The sequence below is a fragment of the Drosophila takahashii genome, chromosome 2R (assembly GCF_030179915.1).
Source record: "Drosophila takahashii strain IR98-3 E-12201 chromosome 2R, DtakHiC1v2, whole genome shotgun sequence".
In the NCBI taxonomy this organism is placed as follows: Eukaryota; Metazoa; Arthropoda; class Insecta; order Diptera; family Drosophilidae; genus Drosophila; species Drosophila takahashii.
In genome coordinates this window covers 25,034,045-25,049,802 of record NC_091679.1, presented here as the reverse complement: position 1 = coordinate 25,049,802, position 15,758 = coordinate 25,034,045, and the positions used below count along the sequence as shown (strand labels likewise).

Below are 15,758 nucleotides of genomic sequence, written 5' to 3'. Positions count from 1 at the left end.
ATCTCTACTGCACAATCCGTTTTTCGCGTCTCACCAGCGGCTGAAAGCAAATTTCGCCAAAAAACTGAACGTATTTCGTATATTTCGCACCGCTCCACTTAAATTTTCATCACTGCCTGACAAGGATCAACTGCGAACATGGATCTCAGCGGTCCACAGACTCTGAACCAAATACTTCAGCCCGAGGAGTTGAAACTCGTGCCGGAGGACGTGCAGAAGAAATTGTCGGCGTACATACAGCATTTTTCGGATGAGTACTGCAAGGAGCGTGCGGCCGCCAATCGGTTGGGTGAGTTAGTTAGAGTTATCTTTTAAATAAACATGTCTGCTTTAACTCATACAATCATTTGATATAAGCAATTTAACAAGCACATATGTATGTACCTTTGGGACTCCAAATTTTCTTGGCTGCCGGCTCATTTTGCACTACTTGTAGCTCGGAGATAAAAGCCTTTTATACCAATCTTCCTTCATAACATATTTATTAATGGTTGGCAGACTTTTGCCAAACCCTTTTATGGTTACCAATACATTTTCTTGAATTTTCCGGCTTCTTGCTCTGAAAACAATGGCTGCTGCATATGTTTTTTTTTCTGGTTCTGATTTTTACCTGCCGACAGTGTGGTAACACTGACCATTTTCCCACCAAAAAATTTGAATTGCCGTAATGTTTTAAATCTTTGGAGATTTCTGAAATAACTCTGTTGCGAAATCTTTTACAACACAGCTGTCAAAGTTGGCCATATATCAGAGAATCCTTTTTCGGCTTTTGACAGAAATGTACAGACTGACACAACCTGTCAAGTCACAAATTTTCTTTAAAGCAGAGACAGTCCAAAGACTGAACTTTTTCACTTTCACGACCGCGAAACTCTTTAAATTTTAATTAATAAAGACTCTTCGAGTCTCAAAACGTTGCTCTAATATAATATTATAATATCTATAATAATTTGTGTGCCCTTCCGCAGCCGAGGCTGAGAAGAAAAGTGAGGGTCTGGAGAACAAAATGGAGGACTACCTGGCGAAATTCAACAACTTCCAGCAGAATGTCAACGAGCTGCGCAGCCAGCTGGAGCAGGTGTCCCTGGAGCGGGCCCAGCTAATGGAGAAGGTCGACGGCTGCGAGCAGAGCGTGTCGCAGTTGCGCAAGGACAAGACGGCGGCCGTCGAGGAGCGCGACTCGCTGATGAACGTCGTCGAGCGGCAGCAGTCGGAGCTGGAGCGGCTGAAGCAGGACCTGCACACCTACCAGCAGCAGCTGAGCAGCGCCATTGCCGCCAAGTGCGAGGCCCTGGCCCGCGTGGACGAGATCCAGAGCAAGGAGGTGGCCCTGGAGCTCAAGGAGAGCCGCATGGAGAGCGAGCGCCACATGCTGCAGCAGGAGATCCAGCTGCTGAGCGGAGATCTCAACAGGAACAACTCGGAGCTGCAGAACATCAGGCGGGAGCACTCGCTGAACACCATGCAGCTGGAGTCGCGGCTCAAGGAGAAGACCGATGCCCTGCAGCTGGTCCAGGCGCAGTACGGGCAGGCGGTCAAGACCATCGAGGAGCTGAACCGCAAGGTGGAGGCCCAGAACGACGTCACCTACAAGCAGAACCAGGCCACGGAGGAGTATGTGGAGCGGCTAAAGCAGGAGCTCGATGCCAAGGAGAAGCTGTTCGATATCTTCAAGAACACCGAGGCCGACCACTTGGCCCAGCGCGAGGAGCTTCTGCAGGGCATCAGCGACATGAAGCGCATGCTGGAGGAGACCGAGGAGCAGGTGGCCCAGCTGGACGCCCAGATGTCTGCCCTCAAGCAGCAGCACACCGCTGAAATGGAGGAGAAAAACTGCAAGATTGAGGCTCTGCAGCGGGAGCTGGCTGGGGCCAACGACCTGCTCAAGGAGGCACAGGAGAGCACCCTGGAGAGCGCCATCTGCAAGTTGGCTCCCAGCGCAGCGGTGGCCAGTCGCCTCATGCGCTCCGATCTCTCGCTCACCGAGCTCTACTCCATGTACGCCAAGAACAGCGAACAGCTGGAGATGCGCAATCGCGAGATCGAGCAGCTGAAGCTCCAGGTCAAGTCCATCCTGGGCGAGATCAGCGAGAATGCTCCGCTGCTGGAGAAACAGAACTCCGACTACCACAAGATGAAGGAGGCGCACAACCAGCTGCTGCAGGAGCACGACGAGCTGGCCGAACGGAAGATCACCATCGAGCACGAGCTGGAGAGGACTCAGTTCAACCTTATGCACACCCAGAAGGAGAACAAGAAACTCAAGCAGACGCACAGCGATCTCAGCCGACAGGTGTGCATGCTGCTGGACGAGTTGAACTGCCTGCGGGCCGGAGTGCCGCTCATTCGCAACCAACAGCCACGCCAGGCCACCACCAGCGAAAGTGTGATCGACGACAATCTGGTTACCTTCAGTTCCATCCAGGAACTGGTCGAAAAGAACACCCACCTGCTGAGTGTGTCCCGCGAACTGGCCGATATGCTGGAGGCGAGCGAAAAGAACCAGGACAAGCTGCTGCTGGAGCAGGCTGAACAGCGGGTGAGCAAGCTCAATGCGCGCTTCGCCGAAATGGAGGAGCTGTTGGCCCAAAAGAACAACACGGTCACCACGCTGCTGTCCAAGTGCGATCGCTACAAGAAGTTCTACTTCGCTGCGCAGAAGAAGCTCGGCCAGAGGACGGTGGATCTGGACGACTCCAATTTGGAGCTCAACGACTCGGTGCTCGACACCTCCACGCAGTCGGCCGCCAAAATAGAGGAGATGGGCAAACTGGAGCGGCGAGTGCGCCAGCTGGAGCAGCAGTTGGAGGAGGAGGTCAAGAAGTATGCCGCTCTGAAGGAGAACTACGATTACTACACCAGCGAGAAGCGCAAGAACGACGCCCTGGCCCAGGAGCAGTTCGACTCGATGCGCAAGGAGGTGCGCGAGCTGACCAGCGGCAACTGCAAGCTGATGAACGCCACGGAGTTCCAGAAGGAGCAGATCGAGCTGCTGCACAAGAACATCGCCACCTACAGGCAACAGGTGGCCACTTTGGAGGAGCGCACCAAGAGCTACGAGAAGACCATAGTTAAGCACGAGCAAACCGTGCACATGCTCAAGGATGAGGTGATGGCCGCCCACCGCAAGCATGCAGCTGCCGATTCGGAGGCCCACAGCCTGCGGCAGGAGAACCGCATCCTGCGGGACACCTCCTCGCGGCTGCAGATCGAGAAGGAGACCTACCACCGCGAGCAGCAGAGCCAGTCGATGCTCCTGAACAGTCTGGAGTTCATCAAGACCAACCTGGAGCGATCCGAGATGGAGGGACGTCAGCGGCTGGAGCAGCGGCTGGATGACACGGTTCGGGAGCTGTCCGCCCAGCGACGCCACTTCCAGGAGGAGGAGGAGAAGTTCAGGGAATCGATCAACGAGTTCAAGCGGCAGGCAGAGACGGCCATCAAGCTGAAGGAGGAGGAGAAGCAGCAGGCCGAGAAGTGGCAGGCGGAACTCACTGCGGTTCGCGACGAGCTTGCCCAGAAGGTCAGCCAGGTGAACGAGCTGAGCAAGAAGCTACAGGACAGCCTTACGCCCTCTATCAACGAAAATCCCATTGCGGCTGCGAATAAGCGAGCCAGGGAGTTCGAGCTTAAGTTGGATCAGGCCACCGTGGAGATCCAGTCGCTCACCAAGGAGCTGGCCAAGGCCCGCGAGCACGGCGAGCAGTTCTACAAGATGTCCCAGAGCGCCGAGGCGGAGATCAAGCGTCTGCACGATCTGCACAGCGAATTGGTGGCCAAGCAGGAGGAGGAAATCAAAAAGCTGCAGAGTTCCGAGGCTGAGCTGAAGACGCGGATAACCGATTTGGAGGCGGAGGCCATGCTGTCGAATGTCACCGAGCAGAGCAAGACGGTCAACCAGTCGGGTCAGCTGAAGTCGGCCCAAGAGGAGCTAAAGAGCGTGCTGGAGAAGCTAACCGAGGCCAATCGCACCATTCGCACGCTGCGCAGCGAGAACACCTCGTTGGCCGAATCCCTGAGTGCCGTGGAGGTGAAGTACGCCAACGGAATGGTGCAGCACTCGGCGGACATCCAGGACTTGACCCGCTACAAGGCCGAGTTCTTCAAGGCCAACGACGAGCTGAATCAACTGAAGTCGGGCCGCGAATCACTGCAGGCGGCTTATGACGAGCTCCTGCGCTCCAATGCCGAGGCCCAGAAGCTGCTGGACAAGGAGAAGGCGGAGTCGGAGCAGCGAGTGGCCGATTTGCATGCCCTGAACGCCAGTTTGCACGATCAAATCGAAGCGCTGACCTCTAAACTGGCGGTACTGGCCAGTCAAAACCCGAATACTTCCCTCAACGAATCAGCAATGGATGCAGATCAGAGCCTGAATGCCTCTGGTGCAGCCTGTCCAGGCGAGGAGGGCAGGAACAACGAGCAGCTGCTGAAGATTATCAAGTTCCTGCGCAAGGAGAAGGATCTGTTCGCCGCCAAGCTGGACATTCTGAAGGCTGAGAATGCCCGCCTGATGTCGGAGCACACCATTCAGCAGAAGAAGGTGGACGAGCTGAATGGCTATCTCAATCAGGAGCGCGCCAAGAGCCAGACGGACGTGGTGTCGGCCAACAAGCACGAGGAGGTGCTGCGCAAGATCGAAACCCTGAACGCCATCACGGACAGCAATCGCATCCTGCGCGAGGAGCGAAATGCCTTGACCCTTCGAGTCGCCGAGCTGAACGAACGCATCGGCAGTGTGGAGAAGGAACTGTTCCCGCTGCAGTGCAGCAACAAGGAGCTGACCTCGAAGATCGAGGAGATCAATGTGGAGAACACCTCGCTGCGCACCGAGGCCATCAAGTGGCGGCAGCGGGCCAATGCGCTGGTCGAGAAGAGCAACCGCAATCCGGAGGAGTTCAAGCGGCTGCAGGCTGAGCGCGAGCACCTGGCCAAGTTGCTGACCGCCGAAAAGGAGCTGAGCAAGAAGCAACAGGACGAGCTCGTCCTGCTGAAGCAGCGCATGGACACCGAGATCCCATCCCTCAACAAGCACCTGCAACTGCTGGACGAGGCGCGCAAGAAGCAGGTGGACGAGTTCACCAACCTCAAGCAGAACAACACGCGGCAGACGCAGGACATCATGGAGCTGAAGAACCGGCTGCTGCAGAAGGAGGAGGAGCTGCTGAAGGCCAGCGAGGAGCTGGAGACCAAGGACAAGACCATAGCCGACAAGGACACCAAGGAGCTGCAGCTGCGCAAGCTGGCCAAGCGCTACAAGGACTTCTACATGGGCCTGCAAGCCCAAGCCGGAGGAGCCGAATCCGTCGCGGAACTGGAGAAGGTTCGCAGCGAGTTGGAGGAGGTTAATAATCAACTGAGAGCTCTAAAAGAGGAGCATGAAAAGGTGGTCAAGGAGTGCGAGGAGCTGAAGAAACGCAATGAACCAGAAACCGATGCCAGTGCCGTGCGTCAGGAGTACAAGGCCAAGTTGGACAAACTGGTGGTGGATCTCACCGTGGCTCGAACTGACTTGGCCAACCAGGAGACCACCTTTGCCGGCACCAAGTCCTCCTACGACGAGACCATCGCGCGCCTGGAGAAGGAGCTGCAGGAGAACATAGCCGCCAACAAGGACATCAATCAGCGACTCACGCGCGAGAACGAATCGCTGCACATGCGGATTAACCAGCTCACCCGTCAGCTGGGTTCGCAGCAGTCCACCAAGCCGTCGACCAGCTCCGTGGCCGAGAAGGGCAACATCTCGGAGAGCTCTCCGCGCACGGCCAACGTGAAGCCCATGTCCGGATCGGCCACAGTGCAGCAGTCGGCCACCGTGACTCCGTGGCGCGGAGGCGAGACGCCTTTGGCCAGCATCCGACCGATTTCGGTGCAGAACAGCCGCACGGCCGCCATTCTGCCCACCAGTCAGCAGCCGCCGGCGGGATCAAGTGCGTCCACCTCTTCGTCGTCGTCGTCCTCCTCCTCTTCATCCTCATCCACATCATCCGCTGCGGCCAGCGGAGGCAGCTCGGCGGTGGCCCAAACGGCGCTGGTGCCGCCACAGCAACAGGTGCACACCACTGGCAGTGCGGCCCTCGAATCGATGGCCTCCTCCTCGCCCACGTCCTCGCACACCGACTACATGCCGTCCACGAGCTCTGCTTCGGTGGCGGTGGCTGCCATCCCACCCATGGGCGCCTCCTCCGCGGCCGAGAGTTCCCAGGAGGCGGAGAGCATCCAGCATCCGCAGCAGAACGATTCGCAGCTGTTTGTAGGAGGAGCCCAGCAGCAAGTGGTGGCTCTTGTATCGCCACGCGTAGAAGGATCCTCGTCTTCATCGACTTCCGTGCCAAATGCCACTGCTCCCGGTATCCAGGATGGCGGCAGTCAGAGCCAGCAGCCCAGCACCTCGGGCAGCAGCAGCAGCTCATCCACGGTGGTGAGTAGCCACAGCAGGCACACGCCTTCCAGCAGCAATGTGACGACCACCCAGGCGGGCTGCTCATCGCAGGGCATCAAGCGGCCGCGGGATGTGGAGGGTGACTCCTCCACCACCAACGAGGAGGGACTTCCCGAGAAGATGCCAAAAATGACGAAAAGACTTCGCGTTCCCACGCACAGTGGAGAACTATCCGCCGGACACATTGGCGACTCCGGAATGGATGTGGATCAGATGCCAACCTCCTCGCAACGCGATCAGGAGGATGAAATTCAAGTGGTCGACTCGGACGACGAGGAGGACGTGCTGGCCGATGCCGACGACGGTGGTCCCATCGATGGCGGCGAGGCCGAACAGGAGGGCTACGAGGATTCCTATGAGCAGGACAACGAGATGGACGACAACGAGGGTGCCGACGATGACAATGACATCGCTGTGGATGCGCAGGACAACAACGAGGTGGACATCGAGGAGGTGCCGGAGCAGCACATGCAGGCGCAGGAGGAGAGCCAATCGCTGGACAGCCAGGCAGTGGCCACCGCATCCGCTTCTACGCAGGAGAACAACCAGAGTCAGGCCATCACCAGTGGCAGCGGGGAGTCCTCGAATCCGGTGACTCTGCCGCCGAGTGAGGCCTCCAACTGGAAGCAAGCAGCCGCCTCCACGTCCACAGCAGCTGCCCGACGCAACGAGAGGTGGGTAAACAGTAGTGGTATTCGATGAGCGGAACTAATTGATTTCCTATCCACAGCTCCATGGAGATTGTCAGCTCACCGCAGGTCTCGAACTTCAGTGAGCAACCAGCCCGCTTGGAGACCGCCGAAGTTGATGGGACCGCCGAGGTGGCCGTGGGTGGTCCACATGAAAGCGCAGGGCCCAGCGATGAGGGAGGTGCCGCCGCCAGTTCCCCACAAAAACAGGGCGAGGCTGGAGAGGCTGGCAGTGGAAGCGATGCCAACAAAGCAGCCGACGAGGGTGATCATGCTGGAGGAGCAGAAAATGCCAGCGAAGCGGATGAGGCCTTCGCCGAGGAGACACTGGCCACTGGCCAAGGAGAAGACTCGCAGCCACTGGGAAATGATAGTAAGTTCGAGATAGAAAAGGGAAAAGAGCGAAGAACTAATCAGTCCACCCATGCAGATCCGAATGTGGGCACCAGTCAGTCAGAGGTGTCGCACAACCAGGCCAATCTGGACGAGGGCAACCCCACCGAGGACAGCGAGGGCGCCGACGGCGTCTCCTCCGAGGGTGAGAAGCAGGCGGTGGGTGTTGAGGTAAGGACGCATTCTTGTCCACAATAACACCTTATCTGGTGGCTAGTTAACATTGGAAAGCAGCAGGTTGGTCCGAAAAAGGCCCTGCATGGGAATGAATCTAATTGGAATGCCATTAACCCCCGAGTTACAGTTAAAGCTATTTTTGCTTGAAACCAAATTTCCATAACATTTTCCTTCGAAAAATAAAACCAGTTTTGGGTTGGAATATTATTATTTTTTCCCAGATAACAATTGAGAATGATTTTAAAAATAATTTCTCACATATGTAGCCTCTTTTGTCTGCGCAGTTTTTGCCATGTAAAGCATTGTAATTGTTCGGTGTGCGTTTGTAAGTAAACTCGTCACCATCCTCTAATCCACCGTAATTATTTGGTTCTCCCGGATACCAAATATCTAATGAAATGGGTTTACCAATTGAGAACCAATCATGTTTTACCTTCTGTGCGAAGTGCGCACCCGAAGTCCAGTATATATCATCTATCCCATTCTTTAGCAAATACTGATTAACAAAATCCCATTCTTCAATGGTTTCAAAAGCTATTAAATGGGCGCCGATTTGGCGACACGAATCGAATGCATCAAACCAGTCCTTAATCGTCTTAGTTTCAATGTGGTAATAAGCATGCCCGATTTTTACAAATAGACCTGTAGTTATGTTCCGCTGATCCGGTATTCCTGATAAAAAATATATTATTATGTTGTCTATGTAAAAAATATAATCATCTTCAATGGATAGTATCACTTGATAAGCTCTAGCGAGAGAAATAAAGGCCAACACAGTCCAGAGTAGAGTGTAATGATAGAGCATTTTTAGCTTACTGCAAGCTGCAGAATTATTATATATAAACCTAGAAATAAATGGCATTTGCTTTCCGTCAATATGTATTCAATGCTATTGACCGTTTTTTGAAAGGTGAGAGCAACAACTGATCCAATGAAAAACAGGGTTTGGAAAATAACACACACTGTAAAAAACTTGTGTTATTAACTTGTTAAATGTCAAAGTGTTAGGTTCAAAAAAAAAAGTTATTGACTTGTGTGTAACAAATTGTACCCTACATATGTTAGAAACATAAAATCACACGCAGTTCATTTGTGTTATTTACACAACATGTTTTTTACACAACGTGTTTTTAACAAAATGAGTTTTTGACATTACAGTGTCAGAATTATACGTCAATCTGAAAAGTTCACGTTTTTTAGGAATTCATATATGCTTTGAAATGGTTAAAACTTACAAATAAGATTGGCCCATATTGGCTTTCATTTTTCCTTCGACTCGTTAATGCCAGTAAAATGTAATTTTCATTTGTGTGAAAAACAGGGACCGTAATCATTATAAGTAAAAAAAATAAATAAAATGATAAAATTTCGATTCTTACATTTTTTTTTATTTCTTTTCTTTATTTTTGAGTAATATAATAAGACTTAAAGCATAATAATTATTTTTGATAAAAAAAAAATAAGACTGAAAAATAATGATTACACTATGTTACATCAAAAATTTACCTCGATGGATGCGATAAATTTTATTAATTTAAAACCATTATTTTCGGTCCCTGGTTAAAAGCACAGTGTGTAAAAAACACGTCGTGTTATTAACGCGCTGTGTAAAAAACACATGTGTGCTGTGTGTGCTAACAATTATTTTTATACACTGTTAAACGCTTTTGTATTTGACACACATGTCAACAATTTGCTCAGACTGTAAAATTTAATTTTTCATTTTTTTAACATGTGTCAATTTCCGGGCCCTGATGAAAAATAAAAACAATTCATTTTGCAATTCAGTTTATAAATTTTATTTATTTGTAAACCGTAAGCTCATTTTTAAATTTGTCTTATAAAAGTTGACGAATAACTCTTATTTAAAATTTGGTATTGGTATTAAAATAAGGTATTGTCGTTTGGCAATAAATAAATAACATCTTCGGGTCTCTTTCGCTGTGTTCTCAGCTTTTTATTGCCCACTATGCCGATGTGACTGGCGATCCAAAAAAGTATAATTTTTGCGAAGAGTTTTAAAGCATCCAAATGTAAAATTTAAGATCTGTAGAGAGTAAGCTATACTGTACTCTTCACCAACTTAATTCTAACTCTATCGATTTTTCTGTCTTTCAAGGAGGAGGGTCGAGAGGCGGAGGCCACCTCGCCGTCGGAAAACACGCGATTTCGCACGCTGCGCAGTGCGGTGCCTACGCGACGCGGAGGTCGCGCCATGATGCGGGGAGGCAGCCCCAACAATCAAAACCGGCCGCAGCGGATCGTCTGGCAGCGGGAGACGTCGCCGGGAAACATGCAGCGGGACCAGATGCCGCCAAACAATAATCGTTTCGCCCAACGGGCCCGCAGTCGGCGTCCTATCCGTCGTCCATCCCCGAACAACTTCAACAGCGGCGGACGATTCCCCTAGGGCGAGGATATCGGCGGACCCGTAGACGAAAGTCCGCTGTAGGCTGACTATAATCATTGCGTTTACTGGGCTAGAAATAAGTCTCCTCGCATTTACATATTATTAGTCTAAGTCGACCCACAACTACATTTATTACTCAACATTCTCCCGTTTGCAAGTCTTGACTTTCAGCAGCAGTCAAGGCGCAAAGAGCTTCGGTTCTTGTACATTCATTTAGCTATAGACTTCCGAATAAAGATATATGTAATGGTCAATGTTTGAGGCACTTATTCTTGGGAAAAGGGGCAAGGATTACTACTTTCATTTTCGTTTAATTAGATCTTTTAAAATATGACTCGGATAATTGCCTCCGTACCGAAAACCTAAACATTGAGACTGAAATTTAGAATTAGAATTATTGCAGTTGGAAATAATAATAGATTTGGCACTAATCTAAAGTTGTAGCTCTAAATATTGGCCACCGACTGATAATCTTGCCCCGCTATTTGATGGCAATGACCTTAATTGGTCTGACCCAAACACAAAACCAATTAATTATGCAGACCACAGGGGAAAATGGTACGTGATCAGAATTGACGCTTTAAAGTTGAAACATAATTACCTGCTGTTGTAAGTCAGTTGGCCAGGCGGGGAATGTCTGAGATTGTTGTAGAAATTCCACTGAACCGAAAATGATTTACTCGGACAATTGCTGTTGCTGCATAGAGCTGAAGTGCGGCTGCATCCTGATTGCCATCGTAGAGGTGCTCATTCGGGGCTTGGATCGTTTTTTTGTGGATCGTAAGTAGGTTTGTTCTTTGAAATCGAAAGTACTTATAACTTTCCGTTAGGCGACAGCGTGCTGGGATTTGTTTCCCTTGTGGTGAGCGGAATCTATGTAATCTGCTGCGTATTCCTACTCCTCGGAGCCGTGCTGGTGAGCCTGCGCATTAATTTAGATTTAGTAAATATTTAGTTGTATAATTACAGGGCCTTAGGTCCTTTTTATTGCCCTACCTCTCGGTTTCCTGCCTTCGTTTCTTCATTTTGGTAGCCGAGGCTGTGTTTGTGGCTACGGAAGGCATTGCCAATGAATATCTTATCTTCGATATTCTTCAATCCCGTAAGATACTTTTCGTATTAAGATATTTGTAGCTAGTCCAATTCCATTTTCAGTTCTTGGGCTTTACTTCTGGTTGGTGGTTTACTCGTACTATGACCTGATAAAGGACAAATAAGATTATACATTTGTGATGCTTTTATTTTATAAAATTAAATTAATAATCTTTAAAATCTAAAACAAGTCTCGGCTTAAACAAAAATTACAAATTTTTAAAGTTTTCCGAATTGTAGTTCTCAAAATATGGAATATCATATTCATATTTTCAGACTAGTTAAATGGTGATATTATAGTTGTAAAATAATATATTATCTAAATTGTTTGAGCAAAGTTAGTTCCATTAGAAGAGAAATTCCTCAGAATTCATCCCAATTTTTTATTAATAGTGATATCGTCTAGGGGCCAAATCTATGAATAATACAGAAAAAAGAATGGAAGTTAGCAGGCCCGTATAGCCTTCTTCACTGCTTTGCCAACTTCTGACTGAAATTACAATGCACTCAGTAAGGGTATAAAAGTTATTTATGAAAGTTCACACTTTTCTTTGTAATAAATTATTTACAAATCCCTTTAATTTATTTTTAAAATTATATAATAGTACAAATAGTTGCCCCCTGTACGCACTGGACTATAAACTCACGTATCCCTAGAGTTTTCAAATTTTATTTATAAGGAAAGTCGGAAAAAAAGTTAAACAAAATAAACTTGTACTTAACGTCTTTCGGCACAAATAACAATTACTTTCCTCTTATTTTTCCATCCGTCATATAAGCATATCCCAATTATCGGTACTTAATCATTTGTGTGGGCACTGTTTATCATAAAAGTAAAACCTCATTTGTATTCAATGAGGGCCCTCTGATAAATAAAACAAATATTGACTGCTGAGCTCATTCTTCGCACACTTAAATACCGACATCACTTTGTAAACTTGCATTGATTGATGTTCGTATCTTCAGATTTCAGGATCCGCAACGAACCGTACGATTATGACAATATCTTTTAATACTGTAATACACCAAGTCATCCCTTGAATTAGTAATTCTAAAAATTCCCCGAGAATTAAAGATCCGGTTGATTTTGCATTCTCTAAACTCTCTTTAATGGCAGCGATCATAAATAATATTTACATTCATGGGCTGTGGACCTAGGCGCTAAAAACTAGAACTGCTCGACGGTGCGGGGGGCAGGTGGAGCTCCGTACTCCTCCGAGGGGGCGGAGGGCGGTGGGCCGTACTGGGTGGCCGGCTTGGGCTGCTGCTGCTTGTACTTGATGAAGTACACCTCCGGCTTGCTGGGCTCCGTGGGCTCGGGAGCGGGCAGGATGAGCGGTTGCTGCTCCTCGGGCTTCTTCACCAGCACATAGACGAGGGTCTTGTGCTCATCCTGCACCGGGGGCGGGAGCACCTGGCGCACTGGAGTGGGTGGGTTGGGCGCCTTGATGAAGATGATCTTGTAGTGCTTCTTGGGCACGGCCGTTTGGATGGGCGACGAGGCCGGATAGAATTCCGGCTCCTCTGGCGGCACATGCACATACACGTTCTTGGTCACGAGGGCCTCCGAAACGGCTGGTGGTCCGTAGAAGGCGGCCGGGGGTCCATAGACTGGCAGCGGTTGGGCCGCCGGAGCCGGAGGACCGTATTCCTTTTGGGGAGCTGGCGGCGGTGGTGGTCCATAGCGGGATTTCGGTGGCTCCGGACGGGCCACACAAATCGCCAGACTGGCGGCCAAGAGGAGGAGGATACACTGCGTCTGCATGCTGATCTGGTTGATGGTTCGGCTGCGAATGAAGCTACTGCTGCAGGTCAATCGAGCGTTTTATATGGATCCATCGGCCCAGACATTTGTATAACCCCCGCCTTTGCATAATATTTCCGATGGCTTCCCAATCGCGTTACGCGGAGCTCTTCAATCCCCGCCTGCAATCCGCGATGCATACAAATGAGCCAACGCATTGTGCCCATTTCGGTTTCGTTTTCGATACCTCTTGACTTGGATTCCGTTTCCGATTCGGATTCAGACTCGGATTCGAATTCGGGGATTCGGATTCGGATTGGGGTGATGAAAACGAAACCCAAAACTGCACTGGCACTCAGATGGAAGGGAGGGGCCCGTCGCCGTCGTCGTCACGTTCTGTTTTTGGGTCTTCCCGGCCCCTTTTCGGCCAATATTTGCCAAAAACATACGCCTTAATGGTCGATTGCGATGTTCACTTGTAATTTATTATGTAACGCGATTGACACGATCGCACATTCCGTTGGTAGGCCAGGGACGGTCATTGCGATCGGCGATCTACACTGAAATATTTACAGGGCGCCAGCTTCACCAAGGGGTTACTAACCTGGTAACACGAAGAATCCATCAGCAAAACCTATATTATAGACATAGGATCATTAAGATCATATTCTGCGTTTTAAGGGCTGCGCATTGGTTTATAGAACTATCTCTTATACGTAGGGTTGTCTTTAATCCAACATTTATTTAAATTTAGAAAGCAATACACAAGAACAGTAAAACAATAAACAATCAACCTACTTCTTTATCTTAAGTAATTAACCAAGCTCACATAATTTGAAATTTAATTTATAATAGAAAGGCTAGAATATGCAAACATTTATAAATTTAAGGTTAAGATTAATGTCGAAGTATAACTAATATGAAGTCATTTTAAAGTTGTATTTAAAAAATCTCTAAGCGAAATAACATAAAACTGAACTTATCATAACTTAATCATAAGGAAAAACAAAAGGAGAAACATTATTTTATATTAAGTTACTATTACAAATTTATTTACTTAAATAAATGTTAGTAAGTTTTTATATATTTAATTTAAATTTAATAAAATTACAGAACACACAAAATACGCATTAGGCTAATCGAATTCCCCTCTTCAGCAATTCATAAGCCATTCTAGTTCCGAGGAACATGTAGACCAACAGGATGATCACAGATTCACAATTAGACCGATCTTCTGGCCTAAGAAATTTGTTTACCGCACCGTTTAAAACATTGGCCACCACAAAGAATGTTAGTCCATTTTGGTTCAAGGCCTGGCTAATGGTAAATGAAACAATGGATTTATCTCCTCCCTTGGCAACCGTTCCTCTCGTAACCAGACCCTTTTCCTGCTCGTCCGACGGACTCGATTCCCAGGGCATCACACTGTTGATCACAAAGTCTATGGCTCCAAAGCTGGCCCACAAAGAGGTGCTTCCAATGGCCAGCATCCAAATAACATAGCCCAAATTGCAGGTCATTCGGGAGATTCCGATTCCGTAGGCACTAATAACGAACAAGCTCCACAGGAGGAGCACTACAAGGAGCAGACGACGCAGCTTCCTGACCAACTCGGAGTAGCTAAGCAGACTGGAGGCTACCATCCAGCGATTAACGTATATGGACAACCCGTACAAGCCCACAAATCCTGGCAGGGAAACTAGACCTTCGCGATTTGCATTAAAGAAATTTGTACGATCCACATCGTCATTCATCACATAGTCGGAGACGCCCAGGAAACTCAGACCAAACTGGTGGATCAGCAAAATACCTGCAAGATGAGTAACTCAGTAAGAAAATTTCAAGAAACTATGAATTGTCTACTACCAAATCCCAAGGGTAGCAAATGCAGATCCTTGCGAGCCAAAATATTGAGCAAAGCTCCAAAGAACTTGGTGAATACTAGGGTGAAGAAGGCATTCAGATGCTGTCCGTACTCGTGAATATCCTGTCCATAGCCTAGCACCAAAACAGTCGCGGAGCGAGCCAAGCCCAACAGGATGAGCGGCAGGACGGAGTAGACCGCAATCCGGCGAAGATCCGACCAGTTGTGAGTCCTCCGCGACACCATGGCCATGGTGAAGACAAACAACCCAATGCCAGTGTCCATTAGCTTGGCTCCAAACTGCAGGCTCTTCCGATAGGGTCTGTAGTAACTGCCAAAGTCTATGGCCAAAATGTTGATGGCTGTGATCAGGTGGGTCAGGGCACGCAGTACGGACAAGGCCATGTGTCGATTGCCACCCAAATCGAACTGACCGCGAGTTCGAGCACGCTCCAAAACCCTATTCTTCCGCAGGAACCAAAGGGTCCCCGAAAACATCACAAATCCTATGTAGTTGCTGTAGTCCACGGCCACTGTGATGAGCAAAATGCAGGGCAAGATGACCAGACCGAACTCCACAGCATAGCAGAGGTTGGGGGAGTCATGGAGCTGCAGCTTTTGGGTAACGACTCGAGCAAGCAGGATGCACCAGAAGGTGGACAGGATCAGCAGCAGCGTTTCCCAGCTCTGGGCCAGAGTTTCAGTCCAGTCCCAGTCAAAGATTGGAGCCTCACCCGGGCGCTCCTCGGTGATTGGATGGGCCGAACTTGGATTGGGAATAGGCTCCATGGCTACGGAATACCCCGGAATACCCTAATAAAACTCTTAAATGATTCGGAGCCTCAATATCAAGAATGGAATTTGTTAAATTCCTCTAAAATAAAAAAGATTGGTGATAAGAAATGCCGGTCAATAGGATCTTTGAACATTTTGAAGTGATGTGTGATACA

At 49.0% G+C, this 15,758-nt stretch overlaps 4 protein-coding genes across 5 annotated transcripts; 2 read left to right on the top strand and 2 right to left on the bottom strand.

Moving 5' to 3' along the window:
* The first annotated feature begins 1 nt into the window (after position 1).
* Positions 2-10,362, top strand: Mgtor (nuclear basket protein megator). The gene is made up of 5 exons (XM_017155505.3): positions 2-289; positions 969-7,113; positions 7,170-7,501; positions 7,559-7,692; positions 9,818-10,362. The coding sequence occupies exons 1-5, from the start codon at positions 139-141 to the stop codon at positions 10,106-10,108; spliced, it is 7,053 nt and encodes a 2,350-aa protein (XP_017010994.3). The 5' UTR covers positions 2-138; the 3' UTR covers positions 10,109-10,362.
* A 346-nt stretch (positions 10,363-10,708) lies between these two features.
* Positions 10,709-11,396, top strand: LOC108066818 (uncharacterized). 2 transcript variants are annotated; one of them, XM_070213970.1, is made up of 4 exons: positions 10,713-10,888; positions 10,939-11,024; positions 11,078-11,210; positions 11,264-11,396. In XM_070213970.1, exons 1-4 carry the CDS (start codon positions 10,780-10,782, stop codon positions 11,323-11,325), a joined length of 390 nt encoding a protein of 129 aa, XP_070070071.1. In that variant the 5' UTR covers positions 10,713-10,779; the 3' UTR covers positions 11,326-11,396. The 2 variants fall into 2 exon arrangements, with proteins under 2 accessions (XP_070070072.1, XP_070070071.1); XM_070213971.1 differs by lacking the exon at positions 11,264-11,396 and having other exon boundaries at positions 10,709-10,888; positions 11,086-11,254.
* An 889-nt stretch (positions 11,397-12,285) lies between these two features.
* Twdlbeta (Tweedlebeta) lies at positions 12,286-13,011 on the bottom strand. Its single transcript, XM_017155495.3, has one exon. It carries the CDS (start codon positions 12,963-12,965, stop codon positions 12,369-12,371), a length of 597 nt encoding a protein of 198 aa, XP_017010984.2. The 5' UTR covers positions 12,966-13,011; the 3' UTR covers positions 12,286-12,368.
* A 1,025-nt stretch (positions 13,012-14,036) lies between these two features.
* LOC108066796 (uncharacterized) lies at positions 14,037-15,687 on the bottom strand. Its single transcript, XM_044392931.2, has 2 exons — positions 14,811-15,687; positions 14,037-14,754 (listed from the first exon to the last, which is right to left on the bottom strand). The coding sequence occupies exons 1-2, from the start codon at positions 15,595-15,597 to the stop codon at positions 14,075-14,077; spliced, it is 1,467 nt and encodes a 488-aa protein (XP_044248866.1). The 5' UTR covers positions 15,598-15,687; the 3' UTR covers positions 14,037-14,074.
* Between the last annotated feature and the right edge of the window lie 71 nt (positions 15,688-15,758).